This window comes from Salmo salar, chromosome ssa12, assembly GCF_905237065.1.
Source record: "Salmo salar chromosome ssa12, Ssal_v3.1, whole genome shotgun sequence".
Taxonomy (NCBI): Eukaryota; Metazoa; Chordata; class Actinopteri; order Salmoniformes; family Salmonidae; genus Salmo; species Salmo salar.
In genome coordinates, this window is record NC_059453.1 from 20,005,963 (window position 1) to 20,023,462 (window position 17,500).

At 44.7% G+C, this 17,500-nt stretch overlaps 1 protein-coding gene across 1 annotated transcript in view; it reads left to right on the forward strand.

Moving 5' to 3' along the window:
- Positions 1–17,500, forward strand: part of LOC106593365 (voltage-dependent T-type calcium channel subunit alpha-1I) — a 134,296-nt gene that overhangs the window by 68,010 nt on the left and 48,786 nt on the right. Inside the window, exons 7-11 of the mRNA XM_045692073.1 lie at positions 2,154–2,496; positions 4,102–4,194; positions 14,791–14,996; positions 15,269–15,285; positions 15,717–16,117. Of these exons, the coding sequence (XP_045548029.1) occupies positions 2,154–2,496; positions 4,102–4,194; positions 14,791–14,996; positions 15,269–15,285; positions 15,717–16,117 (1,060 nt within the window). The remainder of the gene's footprint in view (positions 1–2,153; positions 2,497–4,101; positions 4,195–14,790; positions 14,997–15,268; positions 15,286–15,716; positions 16,118–17,500) is intronic.

Here is a 17,500-nt window from a genome sequence, read left to right on the forward strand (position 1 = left end):
TGTCCCTCCCCTCCTCTCCCACCCCTATCCCTCTCTCCTCCAGCTCTACAGTCATCTCCCTGTCCCTCCACTCCTAAGCTTGACTTACAGTACCAGTCAAAAGTTTGGACACACCTTCAAGGATTTGTCTTTATTTTTGCTATTTTCTACATTGTAGAATAATAGTGAAGACAACAAAACTAGGAAATAGCACATATGGAATCAAGTAGTAACCAAAAAAGTGTTAAACAAATCACATACAGTGGGGGGAAAAAGTATTTAGTCAGCCACCAATTGTGCATGTTCTCCCACTTAAAAAGATGAGAGAGGCCTATAATTTTCATCATAGGTACACGTCAACAATGACAGACAAAATGAGATAAAGAAATCCAGAAAATCACATTGTAGGATTTTTAATGAATTTATTTGCAAATTATGGTGGAAAATAAGTATTTGGTCAATAACAAAACTTTGCCCCAATACTTTGTTATATACCCTTTGTTGGCAATGACACAGGTCAAACGTTTTCTGTAAGTCTTCACAAGGTTTTCACACACTGTTGCTGGTATTTTGGCCCATTCCTCCATGTAGATCTCCTCTAGAGCAGTGATGTTTTGGGGCTGTCGCTGGGCAACACGGACTTTCAACTCCCTCCAAAGATTTTCTATGGGGTTGAGATCTGGAGACTGGCTAGGCCACTCCAGGACCTTGAAATGCTTCTTACGAAGCCACCCCTTCGTTGCCCGGGCGGTGTGTTTGGGATCATTGTCATGCTGAAAGACCCAGCCACGTTTCATCTTCAATGCCCTTGCTGATGGAAGGAGGTTTTCACTCAAAATCTCATGATATATGGCCCCATTCATTCTTTCCTTTACACGGATCAGTCGTCCTGGTCCCTTTGCAGAAAAACAGCCCCAAAGCATGATGTTTCCACCCCCATGCTTCACAGTAGGTATGGTGTTCTTTGGATGCAACTCAGCATTCTTTGTCCTCCAAACACGACGAGTTGAGTTTTTACCAAAAAGTTATATTTTGGTTTCATCTGACCATATGACATTCTCCCAATCCTCTTCTGGATCATCCAAATGCTCTCTAGCAAACTTCAGACGGGCCTGGACATGTACTGGCTTAAGCAGGGGGACACGTCTGGCACTGCAGGATTTGAGTCCCTGGCGGCGTAGTGTGTTACTGATGGTAGGCTTTGTTACTTTGGTCCCAGCTCTCTGCAGGTCATTCACTAGGTCCCCCCGTGTGCTTCTGGGATTTTTGCTCACCGTGCTTGTGATCATTTTGACCCCACTTGGTGAGATCTTGCATGGAGCCCCAGATCGAGGGAGATTATCAGTGGTCTTGTATGTCTTCCATTTCCTAATAATTGCTCCCACAGTTAATTCTTCAAACCAAGCTGCTTACCTATTGCAGATTCAGTCTTCCCAGCCTGGTGCAGGTCTACAATTTTGTTTCTGGTGTCCTTTGACAGCTCTTTGGTCTTGGCCATAGTGGAGTTTGGAGTGTGACTGTTTGAGGTTATGGACAGGTGTCTTTTATACTGATAACAAGTTCAAACAGGTGCCATTAATACAGGTAACGAGTGGAGGACAGAGGAGCCTCTTAAAGAAGAAGTTACAGGTCTGTGAGAGCCAGAAATCTTGCTTGTTTGTAGGTGACCAAATACTTATTTTCCACCATAATTTGCAAATAAATTCATTAAAAATCCTACAATGTGATTTTCTGGATTTCTTTTCTCATTTTGTCTGTCATAATTGACGTGTACCTATGATGAAAATTACAGGCCTCTCTCATCTTTTTAAGTGGGAGAACTTGCACAATTGGTGGCTGACTAAATACTTTTTCCCCCCACTGTATGTACCCACATATGCTGAGCACTTGTTGGCTGTTTTTCCTTCACTCTGCGGTCCAGCTCATCCCAAACCATCTCAATTGGGTTGAGGTCGGGTGATTGTGGAGGCCAGGTCATCTGATGCAGCACTCCATCACTCTCCTTCTTGGTCAAATAGCCCTTACACAGCCTGGAGGTGTGTTGGGTCATTGTCCTGTTGATGCTGTGGTAGCCATGCTGGTTAAAGTTGCCTTGAATTCTAAATAAATCACAGACAGTGTCACTCCTCCTCTCCATCCCTCTCTCCTCCTCTCCATCCCTCTCTCCTCCTCAGTTCTAAGGACATCTCCCTGCCTCGCCCATACTACATGGCAGACGAGGATGATGAGCGACCCTTCATCTGCTCTCTTGCCCAGGACAACGGCATCATGGCGTGCACCGACGTCCCGGCCCGCCGAGAACTAGGACGCACCTGCTGCCTGGACAAAGACGATGTGACACACAGACAGGGTTTGGGGCTGAGTCCTGAACCCCTGGTTAACGGGTCAGTGAGCGGGCCAGGACTGTGCATCAACTGGAACCAGTATTACACACGCTGTCACACGGGCCACAGCAACCCACATAAAGGAGCCATCAACTTTGACAATATCGCCTACGCTTGGATCGTCATCTTTCAGGTAGGGCTTTGATTGGGTGGTTTGGACTTTCTTTTCTTCATTTGTATTGGTTGAGCTTTGTGAGCTGATGTGGCTAGATATGCACCACAACGTGTCTCTCTCTACACCAACCTAGCTTGCTTTCTCTCTCTCTCTTTTTCTATTGATGTAAAAATCAAATCGAATCAAATTGTATTTGTCACATGCGCCGAATACAACAGGTTCAGACCTTACAGTGAAATGCTTACTTAAAATCCCCTAACCAACAATGCAGTTCAAAAATTTTGTAAAGAAAATGTTTTATAAAAAGTTACAAAATAAAATAACAATAACAAGGCTATTTACAGGGGGTACCGGAACCAAGTCAATGTGCAGGGCTACAGGTTAGTCAATGTAGGTCGGGGAAAGGTGACTAAAATGTGTCATATCGTATGTCATTGCACTGTCCAGGGAGCTGTATTGGTTAAAGTAGAGCCCAGATCAAATCCCTGTACTGGAGGGCTGCAGTGTGCAAGCATTTGTTCCCGCCCAGCACTGATATGCATGATTTCACTTTTCTTTAGATCATAGTTAGTCTGATCAGGTGTGTTAGTGCACGTTGGTTCCCACCCCTGAAGTATAGGTCAGGCGTATGTCGAGATAGAGTAGAGGTTACCATAGTGATTAGGTCACGACAAGATAGAGTAGAGGCTACCATAGTGATTAGGTCACGACAAGATAGAGTAGAGGTTACCATAGTGATTAGGTCACGACAAGATAGAGTAGAAGTTACCATAGTGATTAGGTCACGACAAGATAGAGTAGAGGTTACCATAGTGATTAGGTCACGACAAGATAGAGTAGAGGTTACCATAGTGATTAGGTCACGACAAGATAGAGTAGAGGTTACCATAGTGATTAGGTCACGACAAGTTAGAGTAGAGGTTACCATAGTGATTAGGTCACAACAAGATAGAGTAGAGGTTACCATAGTGATTAGGTCATGACAAGATAGAGTAGAGGTTACCATAGTGATTAGGAGTAGAGGTTACCATAGTGATTAGGTCATGACAAGATATCTACTTGCTGTAATGAAGTGAATAATGTATGCTGGTCTGGAACAACAGCCTGCATGCCTTGTAGTCCTCCAGCAGTAGTGAAGTGAATAATGTATTCTGGTCTGGAACAACAGCCTGCATGCCTTGTAGTCCTCCAGCAGTAGTGAAGTGAATAATGTATGCTGGTCTGGAACAACAGCCTGCATGCCTTGTAGTCCTCCAGCAGTAGTGAAGTGAATAATGTATTCTGGTCTGGAACAACAGCCTGCATGCCTTGTAGTCCTCCAGCAGTAGTGAAGTGTCTGACAGCAGTGATTAGGTGATGGTGAGATATACACTCTGTAATTGGCTTGCTATCTGATTATCTGATTACATTACAGAGAGACACAGAGCTCTCCTCTATGGGACTTTTAGTGGGGAAATGAATCAGGAAGCGGATGTTATCAGACGATGTTCTCTAGTCTAGGTCAACAGGAGGGTGACTGATCTCGCTGATCTGTAGAAGGACAAACTGAGCTTCGTCTTGGTGAAATGTCTGAGACTTAGAGCCGTGTTTTGTGTGTGTGTGTGTGTGTGTGTCCCTCTCCAGGTGATCACTCTGGAAGGCTGGGTAGAGATCATGTACTATGTCATGGATGCTCACTCCTTCTACAACTTCATCTACTTTATACTGCTCATCATCGTAAGTACACACAAACACACGCAATGCACACACACACATGCAATGCACACAAACATACACACACATGCACACAAATGCACACACACACACACACACACACACACACACACACACACACACACACACACACACACACACACACACACACACACACACACACACAGGTATGCAGACACGAGTAGGGCTTGCACATTTACCGTATAACTGTGTAACCGACGGTTATGGGCGAAGAGCGTCATGAAAATAAAATAACTGTAAAAACTAAGATGTTGTTTGTGTCAGTCTCTCACACACACAAACAGCTGACTGAAGACGGGACGTTTCTGTGGTAACATGGACTCTTAGCAACATGATGAAAGTTTGTTGCTACTTGCTGAAACAAGCAAGGTGTTGTAGCAAACAAGTCTTTGGTTGCCTAGGCAACACACCCCTCCCTGCAGCAGCACACCAAGATCACAAGTCAGTCATATTACACACACACAGGCACGCACCCAAACACACACACACACACACACACACAGGCATGCTCCCAAACACACACACACACAGGCATGATCCCAAACACACATAGACACACACGGGCATGCTCCCAAACTGTCACAGGCGTCGTATTGAATTGACCAAGGCGCAGCGTGGATAGTGCTCATTCTTAATTATTTAATGAAATACACTTTACAAAAATAACAAACGACCAACAGTTCCGTCAGGGACAACAACTAAACGGAAAATAACCACCCACAAAACCCAAAGGAAAAACAGGCTGCCTAAGTATGGCCTCCAATCAGAGACAACGAAAGACACCTGCCTCTGATTGGAAACCATACTCGGCCAAACATGGAAAACAAAACATAGAAATAGAAAACTAGAACAAATTCCCCTAGAAACACACAAACCCCAAAACAACACAAAACAACCCCCCTGCCATGCCCTGACCATTCTACTATGGCAAAATTACCCTTTTCACTGGTCAGGACGTGACATAAACACACGCACGCACATAGGCATGCTCCCAAACACACACCCAAACACACACACACGCAGGCACAGATGCATACACACACACACACATTTCCGTCTAACTCATTTACAAATCGGCCGCAGGACAATGTCAATGTCTCTCTCTCTCTCTCTCTCTCTCTCTCCCTTTCTCCTGTCTCTCTCTCTCTCTCTCTCTCTCTCTCTCTCTCTCTCTCTCTTTCTCCTTTCTCTCTCTCCCTTTCTCTCTCTCTCTTTCTCTGTCTCTCTCTCTCTCTCTCTCTTTCTATCTCTCTCTATTTCTCTCTCTCTCGTTCCATATCAGAGATGCTAAATGACTAAAATGTAAATGTAGCTGATATCAGCACGGTAATAGAAAGGGATTATTATTGGATGCTCAGACCACCTGGGGATTAGGCTCGCATCCAGTCACACACACACACACACACACACACACACACACACACACACACACACACACACACACACACACACACACACACACACACACACACACACACACACAGACACACACACACACACAGACACACACACAAACACAAACACACACACTGCCTGTCTGGTGTGGTGTCACGGTTGGAGAATGAAAGGGGGGTGATTCATCTGTAGATTTTGGTCAGTCACACACACACACACACACACACACACACACACACACACACACACACACACACACACACACACACACACACACACACACACACACACACACACACACACACACACACACACACACACACATACGTTCAACTGGACCTCTATACTGGTTTACCGTTTGTCCCCTGGCCACCCGTTGGCTCCAAGCTACAAACACCCATCACTCTCATCATCTCTCTCTCTCTCTCTCTCTCTCTCTCTCTCTCTCTCTCTCGCAGTGCATGCTGGGAGTTTTTGGGAGTTTGAGTGTTTGGTGTGAGGGGCTTCATCCTAACTAACTTTCTTGATACTTTTCTTGGTCTTTTCTTTCAATTTTATTTTCTATGGTGCAGGGTTATTGCAATATTTGTTTTAGCAGTGTCCACAGTTTTTTCAAAGTTAGGGTGGAAGAGGACAGAGTAAGTTTCCTGGGGTTTGGAAGGTGCGGTGTGCGCGATGGCTTCTCAGCCTAGCGCGGAGGAGATGCTGTTGATACGGCATGGATTCAGGTGTGTTCCTGAGAATGGAGTTAAGGTGGAGGAGGTTCTGCTCGCGGTCGGTGAACAGGTAGGAGCTGATTTTATACATTCTGCTTCTAGAATGATACAGAGCTGTGGTTGTGTTCATGAAAAGAGCAAATTGGTTGGTAGGCTAATTGCTTGTGGTTATACACATTAGCCATTGAGCCTTTTTTGTGACTGCTACGCAGGAGACTGCAGGGAGTGTGCTGGACAGGCATAGCAGTGTCAGCATGTGCAGATTACGTTTCTGTGATGGTCAAGGATGGGCAGGATATGCAGGCACTAGAGACCAGTCTGAAGGTGTACGAGGGAGCTTCTTCAGCTAAGGTGAACTGGTGCAAGAGCAAAGCTCTGTTATGTGGGGCATGGGGGGATAGGGCCCCTCCTCTGCTTCCAGGGGGTTTGCAGTGGGGTTGTGAAGTGCTTAAAAGTGTTGGGGGTGTACCTGGGCTCTGAGAAGTGGGTCAAGAAGAACTGGGAGGGGCTGTCACAGGCAGTGGTGTCAAGACTGGCCAGGTGGAGGTGGCTCCTGTCCCAAGTGTCATATAGAGGGAGGGTGCTGATAATCAACAACCTGGTGGCATCCCATGTGGCATAAACTGGCTGTCCTCAACACCCCCGCCGGTCTGCTCATAGACCTGCAACGCAAGCTGGTGGACTTCTTCTGGTTGGGCCATCACTGGCTGAGGGCGGCAGTGTTGTACATGACCGTCCACGAAGGAGGAACTGGAGAGCAGGGTGGCTGCTTTCCGGCTAAAGGCGGTGCAGAGACTGCTGTACCATACTGATGTTGGCTGGAGGGAACCAGCATGCATGCTGCTGAGGAGAGCTGGTGGTTTAGGGTTGGACCAGCAGCTGTTCCTCATGAAGCTGGAGAGGCTGAGTACAGCAGGTCTCTCTGGCTTTTACTCTGCAGTGCTGAGGGCCTGGCAGCTGCTAAGGCCCACACAAGAAGGGGGTGTGGCGCCTGGGCTGTGGGGGGAGCAGATCTTCCACAACCCAGATATCCCTTTGAGATCGGTTCAGTCGGCCACCCTGCAGAGGCAACTGATGGCAGCAGGTTTACTAAGGCTGGGTGACCTGCGACTGCCGGGAGAGGAGGGGTGGAAAACCCCGGAAGTCCTGGCACAACAAATAGGAATAACGTCTCTTCGCTGCTGGAGAGATTCCTGGAGGAGGTCCAGGAGGCACTGTCTGAGCCGGTAAGGGGGGTGATTGAGTGGCCAAAGGGGGAGTGTTTCCGCCACTGCAGGTGACGGCAGAGACCGGGGACTGGCAAGGGGGTCTGGAGGACTTGTCAGATTTTAACACTCTGAGCCTGGGGGAGTTTGAAGGGGTGGGAGGTAAAGCCCTCTACAACCTCTGTGTTAAGGTGAGGAACATTAGGAGCCTAACAGGAGTGAAGGCACATCAGTGGCAGGGTGTATGTGGGGCGGAGAGTATGGTGGGTTTTAGATGGAGGGGGCTCTACAAACCCCCAGTACCAAAGAGGTCAGGGGACCTCCAGTGGAGGGTTCTACATGGAGTCCTGGCCACTAACAGCTGGTTGGCACGGGTTGTACCGGGAGTCGGGCAGGGGAGTCCTTTCTGTGTCATGAGTGAAACTGTGATTCATGTGTTTCTGTATGCACCAGGTTAATTCCATTAATGTTTATGTTGAAATGTCTGTGTGAGAGGTTGGGGGTGGTCTTTACTGTTGGGGTGTTTATAATGGGATACAGGTATTCAAGCAAGGAGAAGGCCAAATGTGTTTTGTTGAATTTCCTGTTTGCTCAGGCGAAGTTGTCTATTTGGCTAACAAGGAGGAACAGGGTCAAAGGTGGGGGGATAACAGACCCTTTACTATTGTTAAATTGGATGGTCTCTGCGTGTCTTAGGGTTGAGTTTGAGTACCATAGAATGATAAAAAGTGTGGAGATGTTTCAGGAGATATGGTGTGTTGGGGGGCTGTCTGTATAGCTGGGGAAGATGTTTCAGGAGATATGGTGTGTTGGGGGGCTGTCTGTATAGCTGGGGAAGATGTTTCAGGAGATATGGTGTGTTGGGGGGCTGTCTGTATAGCTGGGGAAGATGTTTCAGGAGATATGGTGTGTTGGGGGGCTGTCTGTATAGCTGGGAAAGATGTTTCAGGAGATGTGGTGTGTTGGGGGCTGTCTGTATAGCTGGGAAAGATGTTTCAGGAGATGTGGTGTGTTGGGGGGCTGTCTGTATAGCTGGGGAAGATGTTTTGGATATACGGTTGTAGGAGTGGGTATTGTGATGTTGGTTTGTGATGTTGTTTTGTATCATGTGGTAGATGGAAAGGTGAGAATGGTACATGTATGCAGTACAGGGTATATTATGGTGTTTTGTATCGTGTGGTAGATTTAAAGGTGAGTATGGTACATGTATGTAGTACAGGGTATATTATGGTGTTTTGTATCGTGTGGTAGATGGAAAGTTGAATATGGTACATGTATGCAGTACAGGGTATATTATGGTGTTTTGTATCATGTGGTAGATGGAAAGGTGAGTATGGTACATGTATGCAGTACATATATTTTGGTGTTTTATTTTTAAGGGGGGGGGGGTTTATGAAATGAGAAAGTTTCAGTAAAGAAAGACAAAAAGTCAAAAAGTCTCTCTCAACTATGACTGTACACATTTTCCTTTCTCTCTCATAATGTCTCTTTTATTGAAATGGTTTCCTAACATGCAAAGAGAGCCTTAACCCTTCCTTCACTCAACGCATGAGAACCCGTACAACGCATGAGAACCCGTACAACGCATGAGAACCCGTACAACGCATGAGAACCCGTACAACGCATGAGAACCCAGGGATTATTGTGTGATAACTCCTGACTAAGGGCTGAGGGCCTTACTGCTTTAACAGAACAGTTGCCAACATAAAAAAGGTTTTCATTCAAAACTGTATTTAAAAAATTGTATTTGTATCATTTCATCCTTCAAACCAACAATATAGTTCTGGCAAAAGCTAGTTGTTAGTTATTAGGTTCTGAAGTTGCTAACTAAACAGGCTAGTCGTTTATTATTTTTTTTAGAACCCAGTCTAGTCATTCCACGTTGCTACGCTAAACAAATTATTGGCATGGAGCTAGCTAGCTAGCTAGGAGAGGTTCAATGATAACGAGAGACAAGAACATCAATACATATTTATCAAATAAATCATTTCAAAATATGCAAAACGAACATCAATAAATATTGATTTAATAAATCATGTATAATTAGGCAACAACCAGCTAATGGTCAAGCAAATAATATAGTTATGGAGGATAGCTAGGCTAACGTTACTTCTCCAAGTCAATAATATAGTTATGGAGGATAGCTAGGCTAACGTTACTTCTCCAAGTCAATAATATAGTTATGAAGGATAGCTAGGCTAACGTTACTTCTCCAAGTCAATAATATAGTTATGGAGGATAGCTAGGCTAACGTTATTTCTCCAAGTCAATCATATAGTTATGGAGGATAGCTAGGCTAACGTTACTTCTCCAAGTCAATAATATAGTTATGGAGGATAGCTAGGCTAACGTTACTTCTCCAAGTCAATCATATAGTTATGGAGGATAGCTAGGCTAACGTTACTTCTCCAAGTCAATCATATAGTTATGGAGGATAGCTAGGCTAACGTTTCTTCTCCAATTCAATAATATAGTTATGGAGAATAGCTAGGCTAACGTTACTTCTCCAAGTCAATCATATAGCTATGGAGGATAGCTAGGCTAACATTACTTCTCCAAGTCAATCATATAGTTATGGAGGATAGCTAGGCTAACGTTACTTCTCCAAGTCAATCATATAGCTATGGAGGATAGCTAGGCTAACATTACTTCTCCAAGTCAATCATATAGCTATGGAGGATAGCTAGGCTAACACACAATCACATCAAGCAGCTGAAATGACAGCAAACTATGGAATTTTTGTTTGTTTTACCTATCGTTTCTATTGCCAATTCTTTGAATACATCCATTATAATGATGCTGATAAATAAATTGGCCTGGATCAGAGAAGCTGTCAGTCTCGTCATGTGCATGGCACAATGGAGAAAAAAACTGCAACATGTTGCACAGGTCTGATAGGCACACAGCTGTACTGTACCAAAACAAATGCTTGGCTAGAAGCATGGGGAAATATTGTCTTGATGCTTTTTTTCCCGGGGGAGATTAAGTTTACAAATTGACTGGCTGGGCTGTGGGACAGTAAATGGACATTTCTAAATCTAATGGAACTGCTAACAGGCATTACCCGGAGAATGAGGGATTGTGGTGCTATAACTCTCTGCTACCAACCAATCAGCATCCGGGATCCAAACAACCCATTTTATAATATGGTAATACAGCATCTGCTAACCCTTCATTCACTTCACTCAACAGTCTTCAGTACAGTAAAGTAGAATTTCGGGATTACTTTCTAGCATGCAACAGTGTACATACTGTATACACGGAGTGTACAAAACATTAGGAACACCTGCTCTTTCCATGACATAAACTGACCAGGTGAATCCAGGTGAAAGCTATGATCCCTTTTTGATGTCACTTGTTAAATCCACTTCAATCAGTGTAGATAAAGGGGAGGAGACAGGTTAAAGAAGGATTTTTAAGCCTTGAGACAATTGAGACATGGATTGTGTATGTGTGCCATTCAGAGGGTGAATGGACAAGACAAAACAATGTAAGAGCCTTTGAACGGGGTATGGTAGTAGGTGGCAGGCCCACTGGTTTGAGTCAAGAACTGCAACACTGCTGGGGTTTTCACTCTCAACAGTTTACATATAAATGGAGGCATTTTACACATCTCCTGTGAACAACATAAGTACAGCCTGTATGCTCAGCAGATGCTTTTGTCCTATAGGCATCCAATACCTTTTACACTGTTACCCAACATGGCAGTCTTTTCATAGCTTATTATGCAACATGATGCTCTCTCTTTCACACAAAGAAAGGTGTTTAATACATATCGAGTACAAGTAGTTGGAACGATGCTTTCAGGGACGTAAATGACACACATCCTGTACCTTTCCTACAGCCTCTTTACGACATGTCTCAGTCTCGGAGTTAATACAAGCAGACGCTCTTATCTTCACACTAATCTGTTGCGCAACACGTCTCCGTCTCAATAGGTTATTATGCAGAGGAGATGAGACGCTCTCGTTTTCACACTGAGACAGACAAGTACCCTTCCATTAAGGCTTTGTCTCCACTCCTACACTCCAATGGGGAGAGGAGGGAAATCAGATGAGACAGACTGCCGGAAAAGGTATAGAGTGAAGGGGGGGGGGTTGGGGGGCAAAGAGAGAGGGAGAAAGAAAGGGAAAGAGAGAGGGAGGGTAGTAAATCAGAGTAGATAGATAGCCAGACGGGGGGGTACAATCACTGAAAGGAACAATCATCAACACAATGTCAAGTATCTGTACTATAGGTGGATCAGGACAATCATATGGCTGTGAAAATCAGAAACACACACACACACACACACACACACACACACACACACACACACACACACACACACACACACACACACACACACACACAGTAGGCCTATACAGTACACACCCACCAACATACACACACAGTCGTACCCAAGGCTTACAGAGCTATTTCTGTGAAGTACCCATGTACTGTGTTTACAATACACACAGCCTCCACTTACACACATACTCTCCACTCCTGTTGTTACCGAAGCTTCTGTATAAATATTTGATCATCTGTCATCCCCTCTCTCTCTGATCGTTGTGGGGTCCCCCTACTTTCATTTCAGTCCTGAGCATACAGAATTGGCATGGAAACTAGCTATTTGAATCCACGGCCCCAGAAAGCTTTGGTTTAGATCAATTGCAACCGCAGAGAGAACAGAGAGAACAGAGAGAGAGAGAGAGAGAGAGAGAGAGAGAGAGAGAGAGAGAGAGAGAAAACATAAAGAGAGGGGGTTGGAGAAAGAAAGAGGGAGAGAGAGAGAGAAAGAGGGAGTGTGGAGAGAGAAAGCAGAGTATGAGAGAGGTACGAGTGTGAGTGCTTGAACAAGGACCGGTCCAGAGAGCTAAACCAATCATGAAAGGAGAAACAGAGAGGAGAAAATCCTATAGCTTCCATCCTTAGATCAATACTGATTCAAACCCTGATAACCTCCTAGTCCTGTCTGATCCTCCTCTCTCTCTCTCCCTCTTCCTCTCTCTCACTCACTCTCTCGCTCTCTCTCTCACACTCTCTCTCTCTCTGTCTCTCTCTCTCCCTCTTTCTCTCTCTCACTCACTCTGTCGCTCTCTCTCTCACTCTCTCTCTCGCTCTCTCTCTCTGCCTCTCTTTCCTCTTCTCGCTACTTCTCTCTATCTATGTGCTTTTTCTGTCTCTCTGTCCTCTCTCTTTCTCTTCTCTCTACTGTATTTGTTCTCTCTCTCTCTCTCTCTCTCTCTATGTTCTCTCTCTCTCCCCTCTCTCTCTCTTTCTCACTCTATGTTCCCTCCTTCTCTCTCTCTCTTCTCTCTGCCCCCCTCTCTCTCTATGTTCTCTCTCTGAACTTTTCCTTCGCTCTCACTCTGTCCTTTCTCCTTCTCTCTCTCTCTCTCTTCCAACAGAGCATTTCTCTGTGATGTCTCTTTAGGCTTTCTAAGATTAAAAGGTCATCTTTCTCATCTTTTATTTATCCAGGATGGCAACAGATTTTTCTATTTAGTATTCCCTAAGTCGTCCTACTGTGGTCGTCCAACTTGTCAAACGTGCTGTTCCCACTTCTTCTAACACATCTATTTAACCTATCTAAAACAATCACACATCCTGTTCCCACTTCTTCTAACACAGCTATTTAACCTATCTAAAACAATCACACGTCCTGTTCCCACTTCTTCTAACACAGCTATTTAACCTATCTAAAACAATCACACGTCCTGTTCCCACTTCTTCTAACACATCTATTTAACCTATCTAAAACAATCACACGTCCTGTTCCCACTTCTTCTAACACAGCTATTTAACCTATCTAAAACAATCACACGTCCTGTTCCCACTTCTTCTAACACAGCTATTTAACCTATCTAAAACAATCACACGTCCTGTTCCCACTTCTTCTAACACAGCTATTTAACCTATCTAAAACAATCACACGTCCTGTTCCCACTTCTTCTAACACAGCTATTTAACCTATCTAAAACAATCACACGTCCTGTTCCCACTTCTTCTAACACAGCTATTTAACCTATCTAAAACAATCACACGTCCTGTTCCCACTTCTTCTAACACAGCTATTTAACCTATCTAAAACAATCACACGTCCTGTTCCCACTTCTTCTAACACAGCTATTTAACCTATCTAAAACAATCACACGTCCTGTTCCCACTTCTTCTAACACAGCTATTTAACCTATCTAAAACAATCACACGTCCTGTTCCCACTTCTTCTAACACAGCTATTTAACCTATCTAAAACAATCACACGTCCTGTTCCCACTTCTTCTAACACAGCTATTTAACCTATCTAAAACAATCACACGTCCTGTTCCCACTTCTTCTAACACAGCTATTTAACCTATCTAAAACAATCACACGTCCTGTTCCCACTTCTTCTAACACAGCTATTTAACCTATCTAAAACAATCACACGTCCTGTTCCCACTTCTTCTAACACAGCTATTTAACCTATCTAAAACAATCACACGTCCTGTTCCCACTTCTTCTAACACAGCTATTTAACCTATCTAAAACAATCACACGTCCTGTTCCCACTTCTTCTAACACAGCTATTTGACCTATCTAAAACAATCACACGTCCTGTTCCCACTTCTTCTAACACAGCTATTTAACCTATCTAAAACAATCACACGTCCTGTTCCCACTTCTTCTAACACAGCTATTTAACCTATCTAAAACAATCACACGTCCTGTTCCCACTTCTTCTAACACAGCTATTTAACCTATCTAAAACAATCACACGTCCTGTTCCCACTTCTTCTAACACAGCTATTTAACCTATCTAAAACAATCACACGTCCTGTTCCCACTTCTTCTAACACAGCTATTTAACCTATCTAAAACAATCACACATCCCTTTTCCCCAGTCTATCATGTACACAGACTCCCTGTATAGTTCAGCCTTCATTTGTCTGTTCTTGGTGTTGGAATTCAAAGTTTATATGGCTTTCAGATGCCTGGTTTAACTGTGTTTTTAAACTTTTTGGTTGTCCACCCCCCCAGTTCATTTTGTTATGATCAACCTCTGTTTGGTCACCACTCAGTTCAGAGAGAATAAAGCAGTCCTCACCTACTCTAACTCTGTGTTTCATTATGGTTGTCCCGAACTCTGTGTTTATCTTTGCTCGCCCAACATATTGGTTATTTCTTCATGATCAACCTCTGTCTGTGGTCACTTACTCCTGCTCTAACTCTGTGTATTTTCATGTCTATTCATGAAGGAGTCCCTAACTCTGTGTATATTCCTGTTTGCCCAAAAGATTGGTTCTTTCTTCATGATCAACCTCTGCCTGGTGGTGATCGCCACCCAGTTCAGTGAGACGAAGCAGAGGGAGCACCAGCTGATGCAGGAGCAGAGAGCCCAGGCCCACTCTTCCTCTACTCTAGCCAGCATGACTGAGCCCTCAGCAGGCTGCTATGAGTCCGTCTTCCAGCTGGTCTGCCACGTCCTCCGCAAGGCCCGCAGGTATGGAGTATGGAGGCCCATTCATGCCAAAATACATTTGAATATTTATATTTCTGTAATTGATTTGATATGATGTAATGTGCTTCTTAACATGAGAATGTCAAGTAGAAATAACTAGAAAATACCCAAATAAAATGTTCATTTTGGAAATAAAACAAACAAAAATTAAACCATTGAACAAAAACACATTGGCCTTCAGCAGGTGCATTGCTTTTCCCTTTAATGTTTCAATGTTTCAATTCGTTTTGGCATGAATGTGCCTCTATACACAGGAGGTCCATGGCGCTCTGTAACCGACTGTTGGGGAGGCCCAAGGAGCTGAAAGGAGCAGGGAGAAGCAGAGGAGGAGGAGGAGGAGAGAAGACAAACGTGAATGGAGGAGGAAGAGGAGAAGGTGGGGAGAGGAGAGGGCAGCACAGACAGGGCGAGTGGTGAAGAGGGGGAGAGAGAGAGAGAGAGAGCGAGAGCGATGGAAGGGGTTAGAGTGGGAGTATGTGATATCGTTGCATCTTTTGGAGGTTTTGACATTCATAGGACACAGACTGGAAACAATAAATGGATTCATTAGAAGATGAATTTGTGATGTCCATCTAATTTTCTAAGGTTATGACATTCAACACCCGAGTACAGAGAGAGAGAATTGTTGGACGTCAAATTGAAAATGGCTCATTTTTTCTTTCCCTTATTTGATCTCCAATGTTCCCATTTGAACCCTTTCAGCGGTCCACTGTCCCCACCACACCAAGCCCGACCACGCCTCCCCAGGAGACTCCATCACACTCACTGTCTCCCCCGCCACCGACGGCTGCCCTCATTGCACCGTCGCCCTGTCAATCAGCGACGGGGCGGGACCTGCCGACAGCCTGGCCAATTTGGAGGTGGAGGAAGGAGCTTTGGAGGAGACGGATGGGGAGGGCAGCAAATGCGACGCCGGGAAGGAGGAAGTGAAAGACGGGGCTCCCGCTAAGGTTTCTGGGGGATGTAGGCGGGGGTGTGGGGAGCTGTGGGAGGAGACGAGGTTGAAGTTATTGGGGATCGTGGAGAGCAAGTACTTCAATAGAGGAATTATGATCGCTATCCTCATCAATACCATCAGTATGGGCATCGAACACCACAACCAGGTATGGATCTCTTCTTCATCTCTCTCTCTCTCTCTCTCTCTCTCTCTCTCTCTCTCTCTCTCTCTCTCTCTCTCTATCTTTCTCTATCCATCTGTCTGTCTGTCTGGCTGGCTCTCTCTTTCTTTCTCTTTCTATCATTCTCTCTCTATCTCTCTCTCTCTCTCTCTCTCTCTCTATCTTTCTCTATCCATCTGTCTGTCTGTCTGTCTGTCTGACTGGCTCTCTCTTTCTTTCTCTTTCTATCATTCTCTCTCTCGCTCTCTCTCTCTCTCTCTCTGTCTATCTTTCTCTATCCATCTGTCTGTCTGTCTGACTGGCTCTCTCTTTCTTTCTCTTTCTATCATTCTCTCTCTCTCTCTCTCTCTCTCTGTCTATCTTTCTCTATCTTTCTCTATCCATCTGTCTGTCTGTCTGTCTGTCTGTCTGTCTGTCTGTCTGTCTGTCTGTCTGACTGGCTCTCTCTTTCTTTCTCTTTCTATCATTCTCTCTCTCTCTCTCTCTCTCTCTCTGTCTATCTTTCTCTATCCATATGTCTGTCTGTCTGACTGGCTCTCTCTTTCTTTCTCTTTCTATCATTCTCTCTCTCTCTCTCTCTCTCTCTCTCTGTCTATCTTTCTCTATCCATCTGTCTGTCTGTCTGGCTGGCTCTCTCTTTCATTCTTTCTCTCGCGTCTTCATTTCTCTTTGTCGTTCTCTCTATTTCCCTATCTATCTGTCTGCATGTACTCATGTTCACCCCTTTTCTCCCCCATCTCTTCTTTTAGTCTACATACTGTATGTCAACCCCTCTCTCTTTCCTCCTCTCTCCATATCCAGACACCACATGGTGACCTTTCTTTGACCCCTCTATGAAAAGGTCACAGTGAACTATTAGCCTCCCCTTTATAGTACATCCATAATGCAACAATTATGTACACATCTTTCTCAAGTCTCTCTCTCTCTCTCTCTCCCTCATTCCACATCCCTCGTTCTTTCTCTCTCTCTCTCTCTCTCCAACTCCAACTCTGTCATCCACCCACTCTGTTCTTCTATCGCGGCAACAAATAAGTGTCTCTCGTCTCAGAGAATGCTAAAGATAGAGAGAGAGGATGATAAAGGAGAGAGAGAGCATGATGAAGGACACACACACACACACACACACACACACACACACACACACACACACACACACACACACACACTCCGTCCTCAATGACTTTCAGACGGGTGATCAGAGGGGTCATCAGTGATGTCATCATAGGACTAATCTGTGTTAGGGATAGTGATTAGGTTTCAATCACAACACAGACGTGTGTGGGTCTGGAGAGAGCCAGGGACAGAGAAAGAGAGAGAGACGGAGAGAGAGAGAGAAAAAGAGAGAAACTGTGCCACCATTCCATGCCC